General features: G+C 36.8%; 2 protein-coding genes and 1 long non-coding RNA gene across 3 annotated transcripts; 2 read left to right on the top strand and 1 right to left on the bottom strand.

Moving 5' to 3' along the window:
* Positions 1–5,465: 5,465 nt before the first annotated feature.
* Positions 5,466–6,827, top strand: LOC149145729 (alcohol dehydrogenase 3-like). Its single transcript, XM_089449771.1, has 3 exons — positions 5,466–5,984; positions 6,165–6,301; positions 6,707–6,827. Exons 1-3 carry the CDS (start codon positions 5,945–5,947, stop codon positions 6,767–6,769), a joined length of 240 nt encoding a protein of 79 aa, XP_089305897.1. The 5' UTR covers positions 5,466–5,944; the 3' UTR covers positions 6,770–6,827.
* Positions 6,828–7,688: 861 nt separating this feature from the next.
* On the top strand, positions 7,689–8,533 carry LOC149145728 (uncharacterized). Its single transcript, XM_089449770.1, has 4 exons — positions 7,689–7,785; positions 7,933–8,055; positions 8,221–8,258; positions 8,389–8,533. Exons 1-4 carry the CDS (start codon positions 7,762–7,764, stop codon positions 8,516–8,518), a joined length of 315 nt encoding a protein of 104 aa, XP_089305896.1. The 5' UTR covers positions 7,689–7,761; the 3' UTR covers positions 8,519–8,533.
* Positions 8,534–9,101: 568 nt separating this feature from the next.
* Positions 9,102–20,922, bottom strand: LOC149145727 (uncharacterized). The gene is made up of 2 exons (XR_016264882.1): positions 20,631–20,922; positions 9,102–9,253 (listed from the first exon to the last, which is right to left on the bottom strand). It is a non-coding gene; the product is annotated as an uncharacterized LOC149145727 (long non-coding RNA).
* Positions 20,923–21,894: the final 972 nt, after the last annotated feature.

Raw genomic sequence — 21,894 nt, 5'->3', positions numbered from 1 at the left:
TTATCCTCTGAAAAGCAACAAAAGTGGGTCACAAAGATGTTGGGTTATGACTTTGAAATCATCTACAAAAAAGGGAAGCAAAATGTGGTGGCAGATGCACTCTCAAGAAAGGATGAGGATGTGGAAGCATTGTTGTGCGCCATTTCTATTATCCAACTAGATTGGATAAACGAAGCAAGGGAGGAATGGAGGAATGACGAAGAAGTGTGGGCACTTATTCAAAAGTTACAACAAGATTCTAGTATGTCGGATACATTTAGCTGGCAAAATGATTTGTTATGGTACAAAGATCGCTTATACCTCTGTAAAAACTCCCAGCTAAAACAAAAAATTCTTATGGAATTGCACACTTCTCCCTTAGGAGGGCACTCGGGATTTTTAAAAACTTACCACAGGGTTAAGAAGGAATTTTTTTGGGATGGCCTTAAATCAAATATTCAAAAGTTTGTGGCGGAATATTTGGTTTGCCAACAAAATAAAGTTGAAACAATTAAGACACCAGGTCTATTACAACCTTTATCCATTCCAAGCCAACGTTGGGAGGAGGTTTCAATGGATTTTATCACAGGTTTACCCAAGGCTGAGGGAAAGAGTGTCATCATGGTGGTAGTTGACAAACTTACCCCAAGTATGCACACTTTTGTGCATTAACACATCCATTTAAAGCCAGTACAGTTTCTACTGCATTTATGGAAACAATTCAAAAGCTAAATGGAAACCCAAAGATTATTGTAAGTGACAGAGATCCCATTTTCACTGGAAATTTTTGGACAAAATTATTTTCTTGTCGTAGTACTCAGTTAGCTCATAGCTCATCTTATCATCCTCAATCTGATGGGCAAACTGAGATAGTAAACAAATGTTTGGAAGGATATCTTCGTTGCTTTGTATCTGATAAACAGACACAATGGGTCAAATGGTTGCCCCTGGCTGAATGGTGGTATAACACTTCCTTCCATACAGCAACAAAAATGACCCCATTTATGGCACTTTATGGGTATCAACCACCATCCATTACATCATATTTAAGAGAAAATTCTAAGGTTCAAGCAGTGGAACATCACATCGAACATCAACAACAAGTCCTCCAACTCTTAAAGGATAACCTCGTGTTGGCACAGAATAGAATGAAACAACAAGCAGATCAACATCGCAGCAAAAGAAGTTTCGATGTAGGTGATTGGGTATTCCTACAGCTACAACCATAAAAGCAGATGTCCCTCAAGCAAGGTAAGAAGGATAATAAATTATCACCAAAGTATTATGGTCCGTACATGGTGTTGCAAAAGATTGGTACTATGGCATACAAATTGGAGCTTCCTACAGCGTCTCGATTGCACCCAGTTTTCCATGTTTCATGTTTAAAGAAAGTTATAGGTGATAAGCTCCCAGTTCAAACAATATTGCCAGAACTTGACGAGGAAGGAAAAATTATATTGGAACCAGAAGCAGTCACAGAAACAAGAACTCGACAGCTACAAAATCGATCAATTTCAGAGTATCTTATCAAGTGGAAGAACTTATCTGCTGAAGATTCCACATGGGAGGGTGAGAATTTTATACAGAAGCATCCAGAACTACTCGAGCGTTGAGGACAACATTTTTTTGAAGGAGAGTGGCATGTTGAGTCCCTATAATACTAGTGATTACCCCATTACTATTGTAGTTGTACCCCTTATTAATATTGGTGTGCCCCTATTGTCCCCATATTGTTATTACTGTGCCCCATAGAATCCCTCCAATGTTATTTTTGTGGCTTTATATTATTATTGTTAGGTCGGCTGGGTTATATTGTGACTCCTTAGACTCCTATATATAGAAAGGAGGTTTTGTCATTTGAATCATCCAAGACTTGTTCATTTATGTAATATAAAGGAGATTGCCCCCTCAAAGATGATGAATTCTAAGGCGTTGATCTATCTTTTCTATCTTTTTCTTGAGCTGGTTTCATAACAAGGCTAAACATAAGACCAAGGAGATAATATAAGACAAGGAAACAGGGGTTTTCTACCTAGGGAGATAAGCTTTTAAACTCAAATGGTAGACTTATATATGGGGGAATTTCGCTAGCATTAGGCCACAGTAATAAGCATGTTCTTTTCCTACACTCAAAGCATCAATATATACCACCAATAATTGGTTTGGGTGGTTATGGCACAAACTAACAAGTGGCTTCTAGTATGACCCATAAACCTCGCCCGAAAAACACTAAAATGCACACTTTTTTGTTGTAGCTTGAAGGCAAATGCAAGTTGATTTTAGAAAACCCATGTATATACACACTTTGTCTCTAAGAAGCTCGTATATGTATGGTTTATGCCAAAATAAGAACACGATGAATTTTCAAAAGTGTTTTTTAAAGAAAATTTTGGAGAAACAAAGTTTGCCATAAGAAAAGAGATGTGATGACTATAATTCCTTCTATTAATAAATAATAATAATAATAAATGAAATAATATATATATATAGACACACACACACACACACTATAATAAAAATAAGTAAAGTTAACATAAAAATAAAAAGAAATAAAAGTTCTCATGATAACAAAAAGATTGTGTGGATGCGGATCCCTTTTCATTTTTGTTATAGTTTGTTCTATGTAAACTTTATGCCAAAATAAAAATAGTTTATGAATTCTCAAAGTGTTTTTTAAAGAATTTTTTGGGGAATAAATAAATAAATAATAATAATAATAATATATAAATAACAAAAATAATAATAATATAGTAAATAAATAAAATAACAAATAATAAATTGCAATTTTGAATAAAAATAAACCATAAATAGTAAGAACAAATTAACATAAAAAAACAAAAAAAATAAAAGTTCGTAGAAACAAAGATTGTGTGCGTGCAGATCCCTTTTCATTTTTGGAATAGCTTGCTCTATTTAATGGTTGAAAATGGAGATGAGAAGCATTCATTCTTTCGAGAAGAGAATGCGAAGAGACAAAGGAGTCACTGGCAATAGTAATTGATTGACAGCTCGAGAGTGGCCAATTGTAAAAAAAAATTGTACAACTGAGTCTACAATTAGGTGGAGAGTCATCACCAAAACATTGTTGCGGTCAGCAAGAGTCGGATAACAGAACCACTCAAAATTAACCAGTAAAAAATTTCGTCGCTTATAGGTAAATATTTTCATCTCATGATCTCATAAATTATGTGCTAGCCAGATGAATATTTATGTGTTGATATTTTTATAACATGGATTGATGTAGAATTTGTATGTTATGATTCCAAGTTCTACATTTGGTATCAGAGTCAAGTTTCATCCCTTGAACCTATGGGGCTTACGATGGTAAGTAGATCTAAGTACTTCTAATAGTAAAATTTAATAACCTACTAGATTTACATTACATAAATCTATATTGTTGTCATCCACAATTAATAGTTCAATAAATTTTATGATCTATGCTTATTGCTCTAGATTTGATAATATGTCAATGTTGACCTCGGGTATTTCAGATCTACTTTAGATCTAATATGGTATAACATGTCAATGTTGACCTCGGGTAATTAAGATCTACTTTAGATGTAATATGGTATATCTAAGATAACCAAAGTCAACATTGGCATATTATCAAATCTAGAGCTATAAACATAGATCATTAAATTTATTGAAATATTAATTGCGAATGGAAACAATATAAATTTATGTAATGTAAATCTAGAAGGTTATCAAATTTTACCATCAAATCTAAATGAGATCTACCTTGATCTACTTACCATCATCATAAGCCCCATAGGTCCAAGGGTTGGAACCTGAACCTAATACCAAATATAAAATCTGGAATCATAACATACAAATTTTACATCAATCCATGCTATAAAAATATCAACAACACAAATGTTCATCTAGCTAATAATTTACGAGATCATGAGATGAAAAGACTTACCTATAAGTGACAATATTTCTTACTAGATAATTCATAGTAGTTGCGCTATGTCGCTCATGCTGACTACAACAATGTTTAGGGGACGACTCTCCACCTAACTATAGGCTCAACTTCACAAAATCTTTCTGCAATTGACCAACCTCCAGCCCTCAATCAACTACTGCTGACAGTGACTCTTTTGTATCTCTAGATTCTCTACATTCTCTTCCTGAAAGAATTAAAGCATCTCATCTAGCTTTTAAACCATTAAATAGCACAACAATTCCAAAAATGGAAAAGGGATTGGAATGTACACAATCCATGTGTCATTATGCCAACTTTTATTTTTTTATTTTGTTAACTTTAATTATCCTTACTATTTATAGTTTATTTTTATAATTTTATTTTTTTATTTTGTTAACTTTAATTATCCTTACTATGTATAGTTTATTTTTATATATATTTATTCTAAACTTCGATTTATTATTTGTTATTTTATTCATTTACTTTTATTATTTTATTTATTTATATATTTAGGCCGATAGGCCTTCCTTTGAAACAAACTTTCGTCGTCCTTTTCATTCTCAAATTGACACCTGGCGGGAACACTTTCGATTTCCTGTTGACCTCTGGCATGGTTTCTGTCTGCGAAAATTAAATCGTTGTGGTCCACGTAACCCGCATTAGATGGCGCCAATTTGAAAACAACTATGGCCACCGGTTTTTCATAACAGGAGGACGTTTTTGCGGAAGGGAGAACCAAAACAGTGAGCTTCTCTCCCTTCTGGCAGTGGGTTAGATTGCCGCTATGGCCCCATTCTCCGGATGCAGTGGCAATTTCAACAGCCGGTGCCGCCATGATCGTATTGAGTGGCATTTCAGTTAGATCTGCCACAGCTGCCGGCGAGAAAATTGTAGGTTCCATTACAGAAATATTCATGATCGTATCGAGTCTATATGCTGGAAAGGTGCTCGTTCGTCATTGTATTTGGAGTCGGATAATTAGAAGAGGTGGGGTTCTTCTCACCTGCTTCTGGGAAAATTTGTAATGAGTAGAGGTTATTGACCTGTGATCGAAACTTGGCACCGTCGGCTTGCAACTCTGTTGCCCTCAATCTGTTGCGCTTTCGCTCTTGTTTTCCTCAAAATTATGTACGTTTCTTGCATTAATTCAAATTTCTAAGAGTCTCTCTTCTTCTTCAGTATGCATAGTTGTGGCTTCACGCCATTATATGATGCGTAAATTCCCTGTATGAAAGAAATTATAAGTGAATTCTGGTTTTTCTTTTGGCGTTCAGAGCTGCCTTTCGATTAAGCTTATTGAAGGTACTGCAGTCGTAACTATTTTGGAATATGAAGATAGGACGGGATATAATCTAGATGAATATTAACTATTTTGCAAGTAAATTTACTTTCTAGTAACATTTCGTCGAGTATTGGGTCTCTGAAACAGCTTACAGAGCTTAACTTGAAAGGAAATGATATTTCTGGTGAAATACCTATGCAAATGGGTGATCTCCAAAACCTTAGATACCTTAGATAGGACGGGATATAATCTAGATGAATATTAACTATTTTGCAAGTAAATTTACTTTCTAGTAACATTTCGTCGAGTATTGGGTCTCTGAAACAGCTTACAGAGCTTAACTTGAAAGGAAATGATATTTCTGGTGAAATACCTATGCAAATGGGTGATCTCCAAAACCTTAGATACCTTGATCTATCCAGCAATCAACTCAAGGGGAAAGTCCCTGCATCTTTAGCCAACCTTACGTTTAGTTTCCTAAATCTATCAAACAATCAACTGTCTGGAACAGTCCCCAGTAGCTTGAGTAAATTCAGAGAGGCATTTATAGGCAATCCCAAACTCTGTGGAGAAGATTTTCAAGATATCAAACCCTGTGTCAAGATATCAAAAACGATTCTACATCACCAAGCAATTCAACATCATTCACTCAAGGCAATTTCAAAGGAAGTAGAATATAAATTAAGGATCCATCTCTGCCTCCTGCAACACCAACGCGAAAGGCAAAAGTAAGTTTGTTTGTTTGGGCAGAAAGGAAAATGGCGAGCTGTACTGCAGGCCAGGTTATCAAATGCAAAGGTAACTACTTCAGTTCAGTTCAGTTCAGTGCAAGGATTCATTGCCACATTCTTTTTATTTCATGTATATCATTTCATGGCAAAAATGATTTTCAGGGTTAAGCTGGATTTATGCAAACTGTATGTGTGCAATTTATGCTTCTTGAAATCTGATATATTTTGATTTGTACTTTTGTTACAGCTGCTGTTGCATGGGGTGCAGGGGAGCTTCTGAAGATTGAAGAAGTGGAAGTGGCTCCTCCACAGGCAATGGAAGTGAGAATCAAAGTGCATTATACTGCCTTGTGTCATACAGACCTTTATTTCTGGGAAGCAAAGGTATGCTATGAATAATTATCATTAAACATCAAGTTTCTGTGAAGCAAACGTATGCTATGAATGCATTGGGTCAGACTGTTTTCTTTTGTGAAAACAATAAATTGAAGTTTATTGGAAACAAAATTATGCACCAGCATACATTTTTGTATGCGCACCTCCTAATTTGTGCGGCTACAATTATAACATGCATACATTTGTTCACTTATCAGAATGAACTGTGTTGTAAGAATATTTTCAATGACCTTGTTGTGAATGAATGTGGTACATGCTAAAAACAAGAAGAGTATGCTGCTGATGCTTCTGCTGGTGATTGATGGTTTTATCATTTAAACATTCTAGGTCTATGTTCTGTCCTATTCACTTTCTTGCTAACAAATATATCTTTCGGGCTATGTAATTGTGCAGCAACAGGACGGGATGGGGATTTCAGAAAATGAGTTCAATTTAGATGGGGTATCGACTGGATAATGTTCATGTCAATTGAAAAATGTTTGTACTGTTATCCGAAGAGAAAGCCGGCCTTCCCACCCTCAAGTGAGTTGAGTGGCATATAGCCCCATGCTGCTCATTGCTCAACACAAACGTGACTTTATGCTTGCGCACTACAAAACAGTGGTAGCATTTCTGGATGAGTGTGGGGATCATTGTGGAAAGGCTTATGTGCAAATGTAGATGTAGTTGTATCATACTGTCTTGCACCTAGATTGGGTTAACAGTTAAAACTTCTTAGATATAATCTCATGACACATTTCAGAGGAATCTCACGCTCCTATGTGATTGCAAGTCATATTACTATGACATTTGGATTTGTTAGAGCAAATAAAAAGGCCGAAACAAATTGCAAATCCCTTCAATTACAACAGGAATTTCACTTGGTTGAAACGGTGGAGTTGCTCTACACAAGTGTAGGCAACTGGAATTATCCAGCACTAAATAGCTGGCTTGCAACGGGTTGTACGTGCTGGTTTCATAGATTCATTTAAAAGAAATAACAGTAATTTACAAAGTCAGGAACATGCCTGAGAAAACCATGTTAGATGAAAATATAGCAGAACAGCTGACCTTTGATTGCAATGGTGCCAATCTTGTAAAATTAGGGTTTACCCTATCCTTAGAGCACAATCCTGTACAATCTGAGTTTACCCTTTTCTTAGAGCACAGGTGAACTAATTAACGTCTGTCTTCTTGTAATAAGGCAATTTGGAGCATGACCCAAGTCATCAAGATCGTTTTGCTACATTATCTTGATTATTCAGGATACCTAGAGGAATGGATGCATCTATGTTAACTTCTATTAACTTTGAACTAGCATTGTGTTGATCAGCCTTCTACAGTTTCTTCATAGTTGAAAACTACAATGAACATATATTGTCCTGCTCATTTCAGGTACCAGGACTGATGCAATTTTTGTAACTACAAGACTCGAGCAAGATGCAAAAACTGGGAATTATCATGAAAAAATGTACAACCTTGTTGTATCAACGGTACTGCCTATTTCTCATCTTTTACATACATTTTAATCCTTTTTAAATAATTGAATATTTACCATTATATTGACTTGAACACAAAAACATTAAAGCAATTCTGATTTGTTTTTCTTTTGTTTAAATATAATTTCTGCAACTTGTCAGGGCTCTTCTCGATTTGGTTTCCTTGGTGAAACAACCATCAACCTCGCAGATTCTGTAGGAGCCATCACTCCATTATCTGTTTCTCTGCCCCTTAAAAGCCCTATCACTGGTACTATTTTACATGTAAGGCATCCGGGGGTATACCTAAAGTTTTTCTCTCATCAGAGTTTTAACAATAGCTATTTGTTGCTGTTTTATATTTTAATGAAAGTAAAAAAAGTTAAAAGAAAATTCTGAATTCAGCTATCTATACAAAATAAATAGTCTTATTACCTTGTTTGTTGGTAGGTTAGGAATCAGCGGATCAGCGAAAAAAATGGATGCAGGTAAAGATTTGATCTGTAGTTTGGTTGATATGGACCTGAAATACAAACAATTTTTTTCTCTGATAATCATCTGGCAAAACTGCTTCCTTTAAAGAGCTCTAGATACTTTCTTTTCTGACTGATTACACAGAGATTTTGAGCAAGAAAAGGATGTCTTGGAAAGAGAGCATCATAACATGAATAATGAAGCTGCTGCTATGACCCTGATGAAAGTGCTATATTTTCTGAAGCGACAACAAATGGCCATGGCAGCGAAGTAAGACCTCTAGGCTGATACAAATGGTTCCTATGTAAACATTCATATTCTATCATAAAATTGTATGTTGGAAGTTTGTGATGGCCAATAATGCTTTTGAATGATACTCTATAAAGTGGTAAACATCAATAAGAAAGGTGCTAGTGGTTAGTTTGGACAATCTGGAAAAATTATGCGATAAGCTTTTTACATCCTACACTGGCACTTGTGCATTCTTTTCTTATATTAGCCTGTAAATTATGTTTGGTGCATATGGGAAAAATATTCATAATTCAATGGCCCTGCCACTATCTGGCATCTAATGAAGGCAGATCAAACAACTCGACTCGAAATCTATTACAGGTCATGTTTGATGGTTGGCTATTCCAAGACATCAAAGCGAAATGTTGGCCTTCTTATGATGTTGACATCATCAAAGCCTTTGCTAAGTCACCTTCCTTTTACAATTTTCCAACCTTACTGTAACGAACTGTAGAAGAATATGGTACTGCATGGCAATCGAATCTGTATCAAAATTGACAATTTTTGCTGTCAACTGCCCCTCTTGCAGTGAGAAAATATATTCTGACAACCAACAAGTACTTACATTTAAATTTAGCATACTTTTGCTCGATCCTGTGAATTCATTGCAGACTCTGGATCTCTCAAACATGTGGTTGCCTCCAACTTGATGAAGTGCTTAGATTTCCATCTCTTATGACTCGGGCCTTAATTGTAAGCCTCCTGTGAGTTGTATAGCCTGAAAATGTCGTAAGCACCTGTTCCTTTAGTTCAAAATGAGATGACATAGCAAGAAAAACAAACATTGCAACAGATATAAATAAAATAATAGCAGGCTGCAAGATTAGCAGCTATATTTAAAATTGCATATTATGCTATTCTTGGATGCTACTGAAATATAGTTATGAATGAGAAGTATGCTCTTTCTCTGGTACCGTTGAACGATGATTCTGAAATGCACACAGAAGGTTTACAAGAAATCTTATGAATCCAAGAGAATGTATCAAATTATTCTACCTTCCCTGTTTCAAAATCATGGCATTGTCTGCACTAAATCACTGATGATGAGTGTGGTGGGCATTGCCATATACTATATATTTATTTCCTATATTTACATATCAACTCTACTCAACTTTGCATCCAACTTAATCATAATAACTATGGTGTACCTTGTGTCAAACTCTTAAACTTGTTTCCAGAAGTGGAGCCCAGAAAAACTCCACAGAAGCATCATAATCCTATTAAGAGAAAGAATATTGGAAGACTTCATTACTCACCATATAATCAAATGCACAACTATCCATGGAAACTACATTTATCAGCTTACCAGGGCCTTGAATATTGAAGCTTGTTGACTAACAGTTTTCTTATTGCTAGGAAACACTGCTTGAAGCATGCAGACCATGGATTCCCATTGGTTTTGACTTATTGAGTATCCAACAAACATTAAGCGCTTTCCTCTTAACCGCTCTAGCAGATTTTTGGCATTGAAACTGAAACACCATATACAGAAAAGTCCAAATCCTTTTATTCTCATATACAATATCACCCTGTTTTTTATCCATTTATTTTCATATGCAATATCACCCTGCTTTTTTGCATTTCATTTCCTTTTAGCATAAATGCAATGCAAAAGAGAACATACTTCTAGGTAGGTTAATTTGTTTGCATTTTTATTTGCAGGGTTTATTTTGATTTCTGAAATATTTTGGAATAGAAATGATTGAGGTAAAAAATTGATATTTTTTATTTTGGAATGGGGATTGCCAAGAGTTTCGCTGCTACATCTCAGTTCTAACAGCTTTGAAGGAAGCATTTCTAAAGATATTGGCAATGCTAGAAATTTATCTAACCTACAAATTGACTGTAATAGATTTTCAGGTAAGCTTCCATCTGAGATTGCCAAGGTAGGGCTTTTATCTGTTTTCAATGCTAGCAATAATAAACTTTTAGGAAGTATACCAGATGCGCTTTATGGGTTACATAATCTTGATGTATTGGATTTGCAAGTAAATTTACTTTCTACAGTCGTAACTATTTTGTATTTAAAGAAGACTTGAACCAACATTTCTTTTAGTGAAATTCAACAATTATAATTTAATAATCCTATCGGCCTCTCTTTGTACCTTTTGGGACAATTGCTAGTAATATTATTCCATTTATTATTATTATTATCACAGTGTTAATTTTCTCTTGAAACTCTACAACTACTTAGATGAATAAGTGAAAACAAGGCAACTAAAAACTAAAACCAGATTTACTTCCACCAAGATACAGAGTTTCTTAACAATTTATAAGCAGTGGAAAATAGCAAGAGATAAAAACACATCACACAAATTGACACGCTTGTTTACCCAAGAAACCCAAAAGGGAAAACTTGATTTCTTTGTTGTGGTATTTTATTGATTGTTCTTGACCAATTGGATTTATTACAAAGCAATGTCTCTGAGAAAGTGTTTTGCTTCTTCTCACTAATCTCAATTGATAGTGATTGGTCTTGTCCTACATTGATCAATTGAGAGTGATTGGTCTTGTTCTACCTTGATCATTGCGTGGTATCTGCCCTCTAGCACATAATTGTTCCCATGTTGGAGCCTTGACTTTCCCTACCTCTTGCTTAATCCCAACTCTTATTTCCTTGCACACTCCTTCCTATTTCCTACGAAAGAGAAGCAACAAGATCCACAAAGCTCAAAACCTAGTGTGTTCTTATGTGATTGTACAATTTTTACTATATTTGCATTCAAGTTATGAAGACCCAATTACCATTCACAGCCAAATATGGAAACAAGAGATGTTCAAAAATATACATTTCTTTTGCTTTTGTAAGTAAACAAAAAAAAATCTTCTAAGTGTTAGGCATTGTCGACTCCGCAAAGAGTTCTAGGGTTTAACTAAGCGAGTGACAGAGGGCAACAAGCACCCATGGAGGCACAGGGAGGAGGGAGCTCCACTCCCTCCTACAATAATATGGTAGCAAACAGAGGAAGAGGAGGGAAAAAGAACAAACCTCCACAACCCTTGGAGGTCAAGACAAAAAACACTGAAACTCAGAAGGCGAAAGGCAGCAAAACCCATGCAGATCAAGGGGCCCACGAAGAAGACCATCAGGAGGAGAAAGAGGAAGACAGAGGTTAAGGAACAGAGAACAGAGCCAAGATGGGGCCATGTAAACCCAAAACCATAACTAAACCTTGGGTTATTCTGAATGATCTAGCTCTGCAAGCACAGAGGGATCACATGGCAAACTATGCCATCATATGCAAATTTATGGGAATCTGGCCATCAGAGAAAGCGTTGTACACCTGGATAAAATACAACTGGAAACCAAAGGGGGAGTTAAATATACATCTTGGATCTAAAGGTTTTTTTACTGTGGTGTTTACAAACATGGAAAACAGAGACAGGATTTTTGGAGGACCATACTTCTTTGCAGCTGTTGGTCTCTATATGCGGCCATGGACAATGAACTTCGTACCAGAACGAGAAACCTTCACTTCGGTACCGGTATGGATTAGACTATACTCCATACCTTTAGATTACTTGATGCTAAAGTCTTTAAAAGCTATAGGCAATAAATTAGGTCATTTCTTAAAAATTTCAGAGGCAACTTCTATGGGGAAAATATATATCCTATGACCATATATGTGTGCAGATGGACCTATCAGGAGCCCTTCCAAATGAGGTCATTCTAGAAGTCTATGACGAGGAATGGGTTCAAACAGTTGACTATGAACATATCCCGTTCAGATGTCACAAATGTCATGAGCATGGGCACCTATCCAGAGATTGTCCTCTTAATAGAAGGGAGGAAAACCTAAATACCAGCAAAGGGAAAGACCAGACAGGTTTCACCAAAGTGGGAGGAAAAGGAAAAGGAGGGGGGAGGAAGACGCAAAAGAACCCTATTGCAAATGATAACAAAACAAAAAGTTACAACAATTTTGAGATCTTAGGAGAAAAAGAAGCAAATGGAGGTGATCAAGAGAGTACAGAGAATCAGTCAACAACGGGGAAAGGAAAAGAGACTAGCATGGAGTTCACTCAAGAACAGAATGAACACACGACGGACCCTTTGAGTACCATGGAAATAGAAAAAGACCATGAAATGACTCAAAGTGAAAGTGGTACAAAGGATCAAGACTTATAGGAGATCCTGGAAAGGGAGAAGCTGGAAAAGTTTCTAGAACAAGGAGGAAACCTGGGAATAAACTCCATCCCTCGGGAGGATGTGGACAAGGTTCAATAGATATTCCTTAACAAGTCACATCAAACAGCTACAGGAGTCAAAAGAAGACATGACAACCAAGAAAACAAAGGGACTTCCTTAATAGGATTAATAACAGGAAAACTAACAAAGAATCTAGGCAAGAGGGGGGGAAGAAAAAGACAAAAAGAACTACTACTAGAGTGTGGCAAACTCATGATTGACTCTAGAAGGATGAAAGACCTTCCCAGTTACTCCTTTATAACCCCAACTCAATGAAAATCACAACCTGGAACATTAGAGGACTAGGGAACAGAAGAAAACAGAGGAATCTAGGTAAAAGGATCAGAGAGGAAAAACCTGACATAGTATTCATACATGAAACAAAATGCTCAATGGAGAGGATCCGCGAAAAACATAGCAAATGGTTAAATAGATATGAATACCTTGAAGTCAAGGCAAATAAATTTGTTGGTGGCATTCTCACTCTATGGGATCCACAGAAATTTGGTGTGATTGATGTGGAGGCATCCAGACATCACCTTTCTCTGATTTTCCAACCGGTGGGTGACAAACAATGTTACATGATCACCAATGTCTATGGTCTGCAGCCAATGGAGGACAAACTTTGACTCCTCACAACACTGGAGGATATGAAGAAGAGATACCCAGCTCTACCCTAGATTTTTGGAGGTGATTTTAACATAACAAAATCACTCATGGAGAAGAAAGGAGGAACTAGAACACTCGGTAGAGACTCAGTTGCCTTCCAGAACTTCATCACCAATATGAAATTGGTTGATATGGAAACAAGCAATGAAATCTTCACTTGGAATAACAAAAGAGGGGGCGAAACAAGCAATGAAATCTTCACTTGGAATAACAAAAGAGGGGGCCCTACCCAAGTAGCCTCAAAATTGGACAGATTTATTGTTTTAGAGGAACTTCTTCTCAGGGGAAGCAACATTACTGCACTCATACTACCTTTTGGGGGTTCAGATCACTGGCCTATCCAATTGGAAGCTTCTCTTTTTGGTAAACCAAGGAACACCCCCTTCAGGTTTGAGAACGCTTGGCTCACACATTCAGATTTCCTCACAAACATTGAAAAATGGTGGAAGGAAGAGCTTCACCTTCAAGGTACAAAGATGTTCCTTCTACACTGCAAGCTCAAACACATTAAAGGTAGACTCAAAGAGTGGAATAAAAAGGAATTTGGTAACATCTTCAAAGCTAAAGGAGATGTGGAAAAGAAACTAAAGGAAATAAACCAGATTCTTATCACAGAAGGCTATACAGATGAAAGGAAAGAGATGGCAGAGTCACTCCAGCAGGAGTGGGACAACAGATGTCTTCAAGAGGAAATATTCTGGAGACAGAAATCTAGAGTACAATGGATTAAAGAAGGGGAGAGAAACACCAAATTCTTTCACAGATCCACCATAGCTCACAGAAACAACAATAGAATTGTGAAACTTACAGATCAGCATGGAATAGAGAGAAACACTCATGAAGAGATGGAGAAGGTTCTACTCCAGCATTTTCAGAAAATTGCTAAGGAAACCTCGGAAGACAGATACCAGTTTACGAAAAGATTTACTCAGTACATTCCTAAATTGGTTACCAGAGAAGATAATTACAATCTCAACAGACCAGTAATAGAGGAAGAAATTGAGGAAGCTGTGAAAGAGATGCAAAATGGGAAAGCACCAGGCATGGATGGCTTTAATTGGACTTTTTCAAAGCGTGTTGGAGGATAGTGATACAGTACATCCTAGAGGCAGTGGAAGGCTCTCAAAGATTTAGGACGGTCTTAAAGGCGCTCAATGAATCTTTCATAGCCTTAATCCCCAAACAGCAAAAGGCCACCTCTCCAGACAAATTTAGACCTATAGCATTATGCAATGTGATATACAAAATTATATCCAAAGTCATTGCCAATCGTCTCAAACCACTCCTCCCAACCCTAGTGTCAGAGGAGAAAACGGGCTATGTTGAAGGAAGACAAATTCTAGATAATATAATTCAAGCACATGAAATGGTTCATTCACTCATTACCAACAAACAGGCAGGAATGATAATGCAGCTGGACATAGCAAAGGCCTATGACAAACTTAGTTGGTCGTACATAAGATCAATATTAAAAGCCTACGGCTTTGATTACAATTGGATTAAATGGGTTATGGCACTAGTTACCACCGCCAGCTGTTCAATTCTTCTCAATGGCTCTCCTTCCAAAACCTTCAAGCCTTCTAGAGGTCTCAGGCAAGGAGATCCTCTTTCTCCTTTCCTTTTCATTCTAATGATGGAAGGGTTAGGGAGAGCAATCAAAGCTGCTAAGGAGGAAGGGAGAATTCAGGGTCTGAGACTCACTCAAGATGGGGACAGGACGACACATCAGCAATTTGCGGATGATACTATGCTTCAAGGCACACCCACTGTCAAGGAAGCCAAAGCATTCAAACAAATTATGAGTGAGTTTGCTAGGGCAACAGGCACAAAGGTAAGTCTTACTAAATCAAAGATTTTCCTTTTCAATACTGATATTTCAATACAAAGAAATCTTTCTAGAATTTTCGCCTTTCAAAGGGAGTCACTGCCTGCGAAGTACCTAGGAGTTCCTCTCAGTGACAAACCACTACACAAGGATATCTGGGAGCCTATTCTTAGTAAGCTAAAAGATAAGATTAGCAAATGGACAAATAGAGCACTAAATCTAGCAGGGAGACTAATTCTCACTAAGGCTATCCTCCAAAGTATCCCCATCTATATGCTATCTGCCATTCCAACACCAACTGGTGTAATTACTAATATAAGAAACATTCAGAGAGACTTTCTCTGGGGGGAAGATGAAGAAAAGAAGAAATGAGCCCTTGTGGCTTGGGACAGAGTATGCAAACCTAAGTCCCATGGTGACTTGGGTATTCATGACCCAGGAATTCTTAACAGAGTTCTTGGTACCAAAATCTGGTGGAGATGGCTAAAAGAAATACAAGCCCCCTGGGCAAAACTTTGGAAGCAAAAATATGCTAGAGAATGGCAGGAGAAGAATCTAATTAGAATGGCAGGACAAGTAAAAGGTTTTGCAATTTGGAATAGGGCATAGAAGAATAGGGCCCTAGTCCAAAATCACAATTTCTGGGAGATCAGAAATGGAAACCTGGCTTGGTTCTTGGAGGATAATTGGTAGCAAGAGGACAATCTCTGAAATGAAGAATTAGCAAACATTCACACCGATACCATCAACAAAGGATTAAGGTGGGTAAGTGACTATTGGGACCAATCAAGGAACAATGGGAAATGGAGAACATGGAAACTTCCATATTACAGTGGAATGGGCACGCTGCATACTCAAGCTATAGCCCTTAAAGGTCTTTTAAACAAGAGACAAATCTTAAACTCAAACTTGAACGATCAACTAAGATGGGGAAAGAACAAGGCAAGTCTCTTCAACCTCAAGGAAGCCAAAAAGATAGATTCGGGGCTTAACCTTCCAAACACTGATAAGACGTGGAAAGAAATCTGGGAAAATCCTCATTGGATGAAAGTCAAATTGTTCAAGTGGCTGGTTCAACAGGGCAAGATTCTAACATGGGATAACCTAAGAAAAAGAGGCTTTGTTGGCCCCTCAAGATGTCACTTATGTAGACAACAGGAAGAAACTACAAATCATCTCCTGAATAGATGCACTTTCACTACAATACTTTGGAATTGGGTTGGAGAAGTCTTCGAGCAGACAGATAGAAATGTAAATGACATCATTACTACTTTGAAGAATTGGCGGAAAAAAATTTCGGATAATGAGATCATTAACTCCGCCTAGATGCTGACCCCAGGATTCATAATCTGGAATGTCTGGAAGGAGCGCAACAATAGGATTTTCAAGGAGAAAGCGAGTCCGGTGAGCAGCATCCTTAAGCTAATCCTTAAACAACTCAAAGAGACTATTCATATCCTGGGAGGTGCAGCTACTAGCAAACCCATCGAACAAAGAGAGGCCAGAATATTGGAGAAGTTCGAGCTCAAGGTTCATCCCCCTCAGGGTTCTATGCAAACCAACAAGAATACCTCAGCATAAAAGTCTTCATGGTAACCCCCTTCACATGGCTTTTTAAAATTTAACATAGATGGGGCCTCAAAAGGGAATCCGGGAGAAGTAGGATATGGAGGGGTCTTGACGGATGAGGAAGGAAACATACAAGTCATCTTCCACAGTTATCTAGGAAAAGCAACCAACAATATGGTTGAGTTCATGGCGATGGAATTATGCTTGGAAATACTGCTCAAGTACAACATTCACAATGTCATCACTGAGGCTGACTCGAAATTAGTCATTAACTCGGTGAAGAGGATAAATATTGGCGTTGCTCCAGAGAAAATCTCAGAACACTAGCGGCTTTTGCAAGTCTACCAAAGAATCCAAGCACACCTAAGAATGTTGAGAACTCTTAGGTTGGTGCATGTTCGCAGGGACACCAACAAAGTTGTGGACTGGCTTGCCAATGAGGGGGTACAAAACAAGCATATCGACTTGTGCTGCTAGTGGGAGGAGATAACAAATGACAGGCGAAAGGAGGGATGCTCATCTAGGCCCTCAGCGACCGACAGCAGTATTTGGAAAAATCAAGAGACAGAATTTTACTCCATGAAAATGATGGATAAGTTCGCTTCAGACAACCTATCAGCGGAGATGCACAGTAGGTTATCAAGACGGAAGATAACTATTCACAGGAGGAATGTTTCCACGGAAGACAAAGACGTCAATGGAAGAAATTACTGGGGTCAAAATTGCTCGAAACCTCTGACCCGGGAGAAGTTTTCCTGGAAGACAAGCGATACCATTCAAAAGGCGACATGTGGAGATGGTTGGATAGTGATTACTGCCTTCATCACTAGGTATTTCGTGAGCAATTGCGTGGTCCATTTTGGTCTGTGGCCATCAGATATGGAGAGGGCAGATCAACAGCCACCTTTTAGAGTGCAGGTTGGTGGGGCCAACAAAATAAAACCACTAGTGGAATACCACCTTCATCGAGTGCCTTCCAAACCAAAGACGGTTTTAAAGGAAATCCAACGATTCCACTCAGTAATCAACACATGGCGGATGACTGATAAAGTAAACTGCCTTCATCGCGCGGTATTCAGTAGGCTTTTTAAGCCATGCGATATGGACTCTAGCCGTTGGATCAAAAGGAACAGATCAACAGTCAGCGTTGATCGTGCAACCTTTAAGGTTTTTCGTGTGCAGGTGTGTGGTCCGATTTGATCTGTGGCCATCAGATCTGGAGAGTGAAGATCAACGACCACCTTTTGGTGTGCATGTTGGTGGGGCCGAAAAGATAAAACCACTAATGGTTTCCCACCTTCATCAGGCACCTTCCAAACCAAAGACGGTTTTAAGGAAAAGCCAGCGGTTCCATTCAAGAAGCAACACGTGGCGAAGGACCGAAAAAGCAAACTGTCTTCATCACGAGGTATTCAATGGGCTTTTTAGGCTGCGCGATATGGACTCCAACCGTTGGATCAAGAAAAGAAAATCAACGATCAGCGTTGATCAGGCAACTCTAGTGTTTCTTGGTGACTTCGCCCCTGCAGGAGTCATTTCTTGACTGTTGGATTGTTTGATGACTGTTCTTCGGTCGATTTTGGGGAGCGGACCTTGGATCCACTGGCCTGTTCTTAGTTCCAGGGCAGTCTAGGCCCTATCTCTGTCTGATTTTTGGAGGATTTTGTTGGGTAAATTGGGTTTTTTCACTCCCCTTTGAGAGGGTTTGTGTCTGCATTTTTTAACATGTGTAAAAAAAGATTTTACCTAAGTTAATAGAAGCACCGTCTCTTGCTTAAGCAAAAAAAAAGTAAACAAAAAAAAATATATTATTTGTATTTTTAGAAACAATAATTCAAATACAAGTTCCAACCATGTGCAAGGATTCCAAATTCCAATAAAGTTTCCATTCTCTCTCATATTCATCCCATAAGATTAAAGGGAAATTTGATCTTATCCCATACATGGACACATCTTAATACAATGGGAGCTTTGATCTTATGGCATCTAGGGACAACCCTTGTACAAAAAGGATGTCCTTTACTATCTATATCTATATATTGGACATACATCTTAAAAATAGATTTCTCTAAGCTACATTTTTAAGTGCCTAACTACATTGTGCAATCTATCCAAACCATCAAGTAAAGCCAAATGAATCCATGAACAAAAGACATCTATCAAACGACAAAGCTTAAGCATAAGCATATAGAAAATATTAAATAAAGCAACAAAAGAACACTTAGAATCACAAATACTCTTCCTGAAATTCTGGTCATATGGATTGGGAGGTAAGGGCCTCTTCTGCAGTCGTTTGTTTTGAAGCTTCTAACTAGATAACAAGCTCATTAACCCTAAACATTCATAGCAGCAAAGAAGAGAGCAAATAGACAAAGAGAAGTATATATTTCTCCTATATTTCTCCTCTTCATCAAGAGTGTCACAGGTAACGTGAAATCTGTTTTACAGTGTCACAGGTAACGTGAAATCTGTTTTGTATATCATTGGGAATGGGAATTACCTTGGATATTTTTCCCAACTGGGGCTTTCCAATAATCCGAATCATTTTTCCATGAAATAGCACTGCCCGAGCACTTTGAGCAATTAGGGAAACTCATCAGAGTCCAGGAACTAACTATGTGAACTACAGGATGAGGTTTCTCGAAGATGTGCAGGCAAAAACCTCTTGAGAATGTTCTCTGTTCAGGATTGTGAACTTGTAAAATGGAAGACTTTACGATTCATGTGATGGTAAAAACATCATGATTGCACAATATCACTAAAATTAAGCTACTAGAACGACGGACAATGAAGGAAAAATTCCCTTCCACCGTTAGCCACATCATCTACAATTATGATGAGTTTGAAAACACGAGAGATGGCATCTCAGCATCGGTATACCTTAATCTGTTCTATATGTTAGCCACATCATCTACAATTATGGGAGTTTGAAAACATGAGAGATGGCATCTCAGCATCGCTATACCTTAATCTGTTCTATACGTTAGTCCATCCACAACAGCGAAATCCTTATAAAACTTTACTCTGCAATAATGTTAACGAACTCATACCTGTAGTTTCTCTTATGTAAACCAACAAGCAAGATTTTGTAATCTGATCTCCTGCAGTTGAAGATTTGCTTTCCGAGGGTTCTATTTATTTCTAACCAAAACCCAAAATGCCTACGACCTTGACCTCCTGGCTGCGTTAGTGAAGCAATAATATTGTTTGTTCAAAATGGTAAAGCTTCTTATCCAAACCACTGGATATGTGCCCAAATTTTCTAATTACTTGTTCTGCACTTGCTGCAAAACCCCTACCCATAAATATAATTCTGAACCAAAATACCAAACATGCATTCCACATAACTAAATAGAGACAACCTGGGATGGAGAAGATCCTAGTATGCGTATTTGCCCAGAGTATAACCAGCACTAGGTGGTTAATTTGCCGTACTTATGTGACCTTTAATTACTGCATGTAAATAACTAGTAGTTTATAATCTAGGTTCTATTAAACTATAAAAGCTTCATCTTAATTTTGCATCTATCCATGTAAACCCTAATCACTGGACCTATTAAACATAAGCAAGATAAAACAAAGAGAATAAAAATAACAACCAGTCTAGTATAAGTTCATTTTTAACTTTAATGTAGCTCAATTTTAACATTGGATCCAACAAAACTGATTAAAAAGCGCAGTGCAAACATTACAAAAGTATAAAACCATACCTCTTGAGTATCCAATAAATCCGGGATAATATGGATTTATGACAGGATAGCTCTTCATCTATCCATAATAGATTAGGGATCTATGCTAGCCATTGAACATAAAGTTACCAAGAAACAGAAGTTAAAAAACTACCGGAAGGGCAGAGGCTGTTGCAATAGTTCCTTCTGATTGAGAAGTCAAGTTTTCTCTGCCATTCTGGGTTGTACACAGTGACTAGCAGTCAATCCAAGTACACGAAGGAGAAGGTGCTCGTGACATCTGCCCGCGATGGTTTATCGATTATATCGTAAATAAACCATCGAGGACCTGATGTCAAGACCCCCTTGGCCTTCTCTTCCTCCACCACGCTAATCGCTGCGACCAGCAAAGGGATGTTCAGATATAAATAAGATCTTGTTCGCAAATCTTATTAGGGTTTCACAGATAATTAGGGTTTCGAAGATCCGTGAGCAGGTTATATTATATTGTAATTATTTATATACAGAATGCTTTTACTTTTAATTAGTTCTTTTAAAAAGACTTTATAAATTTTATTTAGGAAATAAAAAATAAATTTTGAATTTTGAATTTTTATTTTTTAAGCTGTTCATATAAATAAAATGATTAATTTCATGGGATTATAAATAAATTTGTATTATTTTAGAAATAAAAAATCAAAAAAATATATATGTCATTAATAGTTATAATAGTACATTTATTATATCTTAGTGTTTATGAAAAAATATTGTACACATTAAATCTTAATATTTATGAAAATTTTATTATTTTTAAAAATTAATATATATGTCACTAAATGTCATAATAGTATATATATTAAATTTCAATATTTATGAAAAATAGTACACATATCAAATCTTAATATTTATAAAAATTTCATTTCTAAGTAAGTATGTGAAATTCATGTTTGACTATTAATTAATGTGTAATTTTTGAAAATAATTTACCAAATTTGCGTTTTTAAAACATTTTATTTATGATATTCTTTTTGGTGATTTAATATATATATATATATATATATAAACATATATAATCTAATATAAGAAAAACATCTAAAATTATTATCTCACTAAAATAAAATATTCCTAAGTTATAATGGGAAATCTTTAATAAAATCTCTTTTAAGTCTTACTACTATGATTCAATATTATTGCAACAACTACAAAAAAATTCAACAAACACATCTGTGATTGTCTATCACTTTCTATATCAATATAAAGATATTTGTGTAAATGCAATCTAAGTTTTTCTTTTAAACTTTTGTTGCATTTGAGACTCTTCCTACATTAATACAACTTCTTTACATAGATGATCAACATTTGAGTCGAATTTTATATATATGTGAAAAAATTTATCAAAATTGATTTTTACTTTCATAATCTTCCTACATTAATACAAC

The sequence above is a fragment of the Pinus tabuliformis genome, chromosome X, assembly GCF_031772625.1.
Source record: "Pinus tabuliformis cultivar Carrire ecotype Pingquan chromosome X, CPIR1, whole genome shotgun sequence".
Lineage (NCBI taxonomy): Eukaryota > Viridiplantae > Streptophyta > Pinopsida > Pinales > Pinaceae > Pinus > Pinus tabuliformis.
The sequence above is the reverse complement of the archived record's forward strand: the minus strand, read 5'-3'. Positions and strand labels throughout refer to the sequence as shown.

What these genes read in the sequence shown, in the direction of transcription:
- LOC149145728 (XM_089449770.1), top strand. Translation starts at nt 7,762, where the DNA reads ATGTACAACCTTGTTGTATCAACG. An exon ending in ACAACCTTGTTGTATCAACG is followed by an intron (nt 7,786 to 7,932) that starts GTACTGCCTATT and finishes GCAACTTGTCAG; the next exon opens with GGCTCTTCTCGATTTGGTTT. An exon ending in AGCGAAAAAAATGGATGCAG is followed by an intron (nt 8,259 to 8,388) that starts GTAAAGATTTGA and finishes CTGATTACACAG; the next exon opens with AGATTTTGAGCAAGAAAAGG.
- LOC149145729 (XM_089449771.1), top strand. Translation starts at nt 5,945, where the DNA reads ATGGCGAGCTGTACTGCAGGCCAGGTTATCAAATGCAAAG. An exon ending in CCAGGTTATCAAATGCAAAG is followed by an intron (nt 5,985 to 6,164) that starts GTAACTACTTCA and finishes CTTTTGTTACAG; the next exon opens with CTGCTGTTGCATGGGGTGCA. An exon ending in TTTATTTCTGGGAAGCAAAG is followed by an intron (nt 6,302 to 6,706) that starts GTATGCTATGAA and finishes GTAATTGTGCAG; the next exon opens with CAACAGGACGGGATGGGGAT.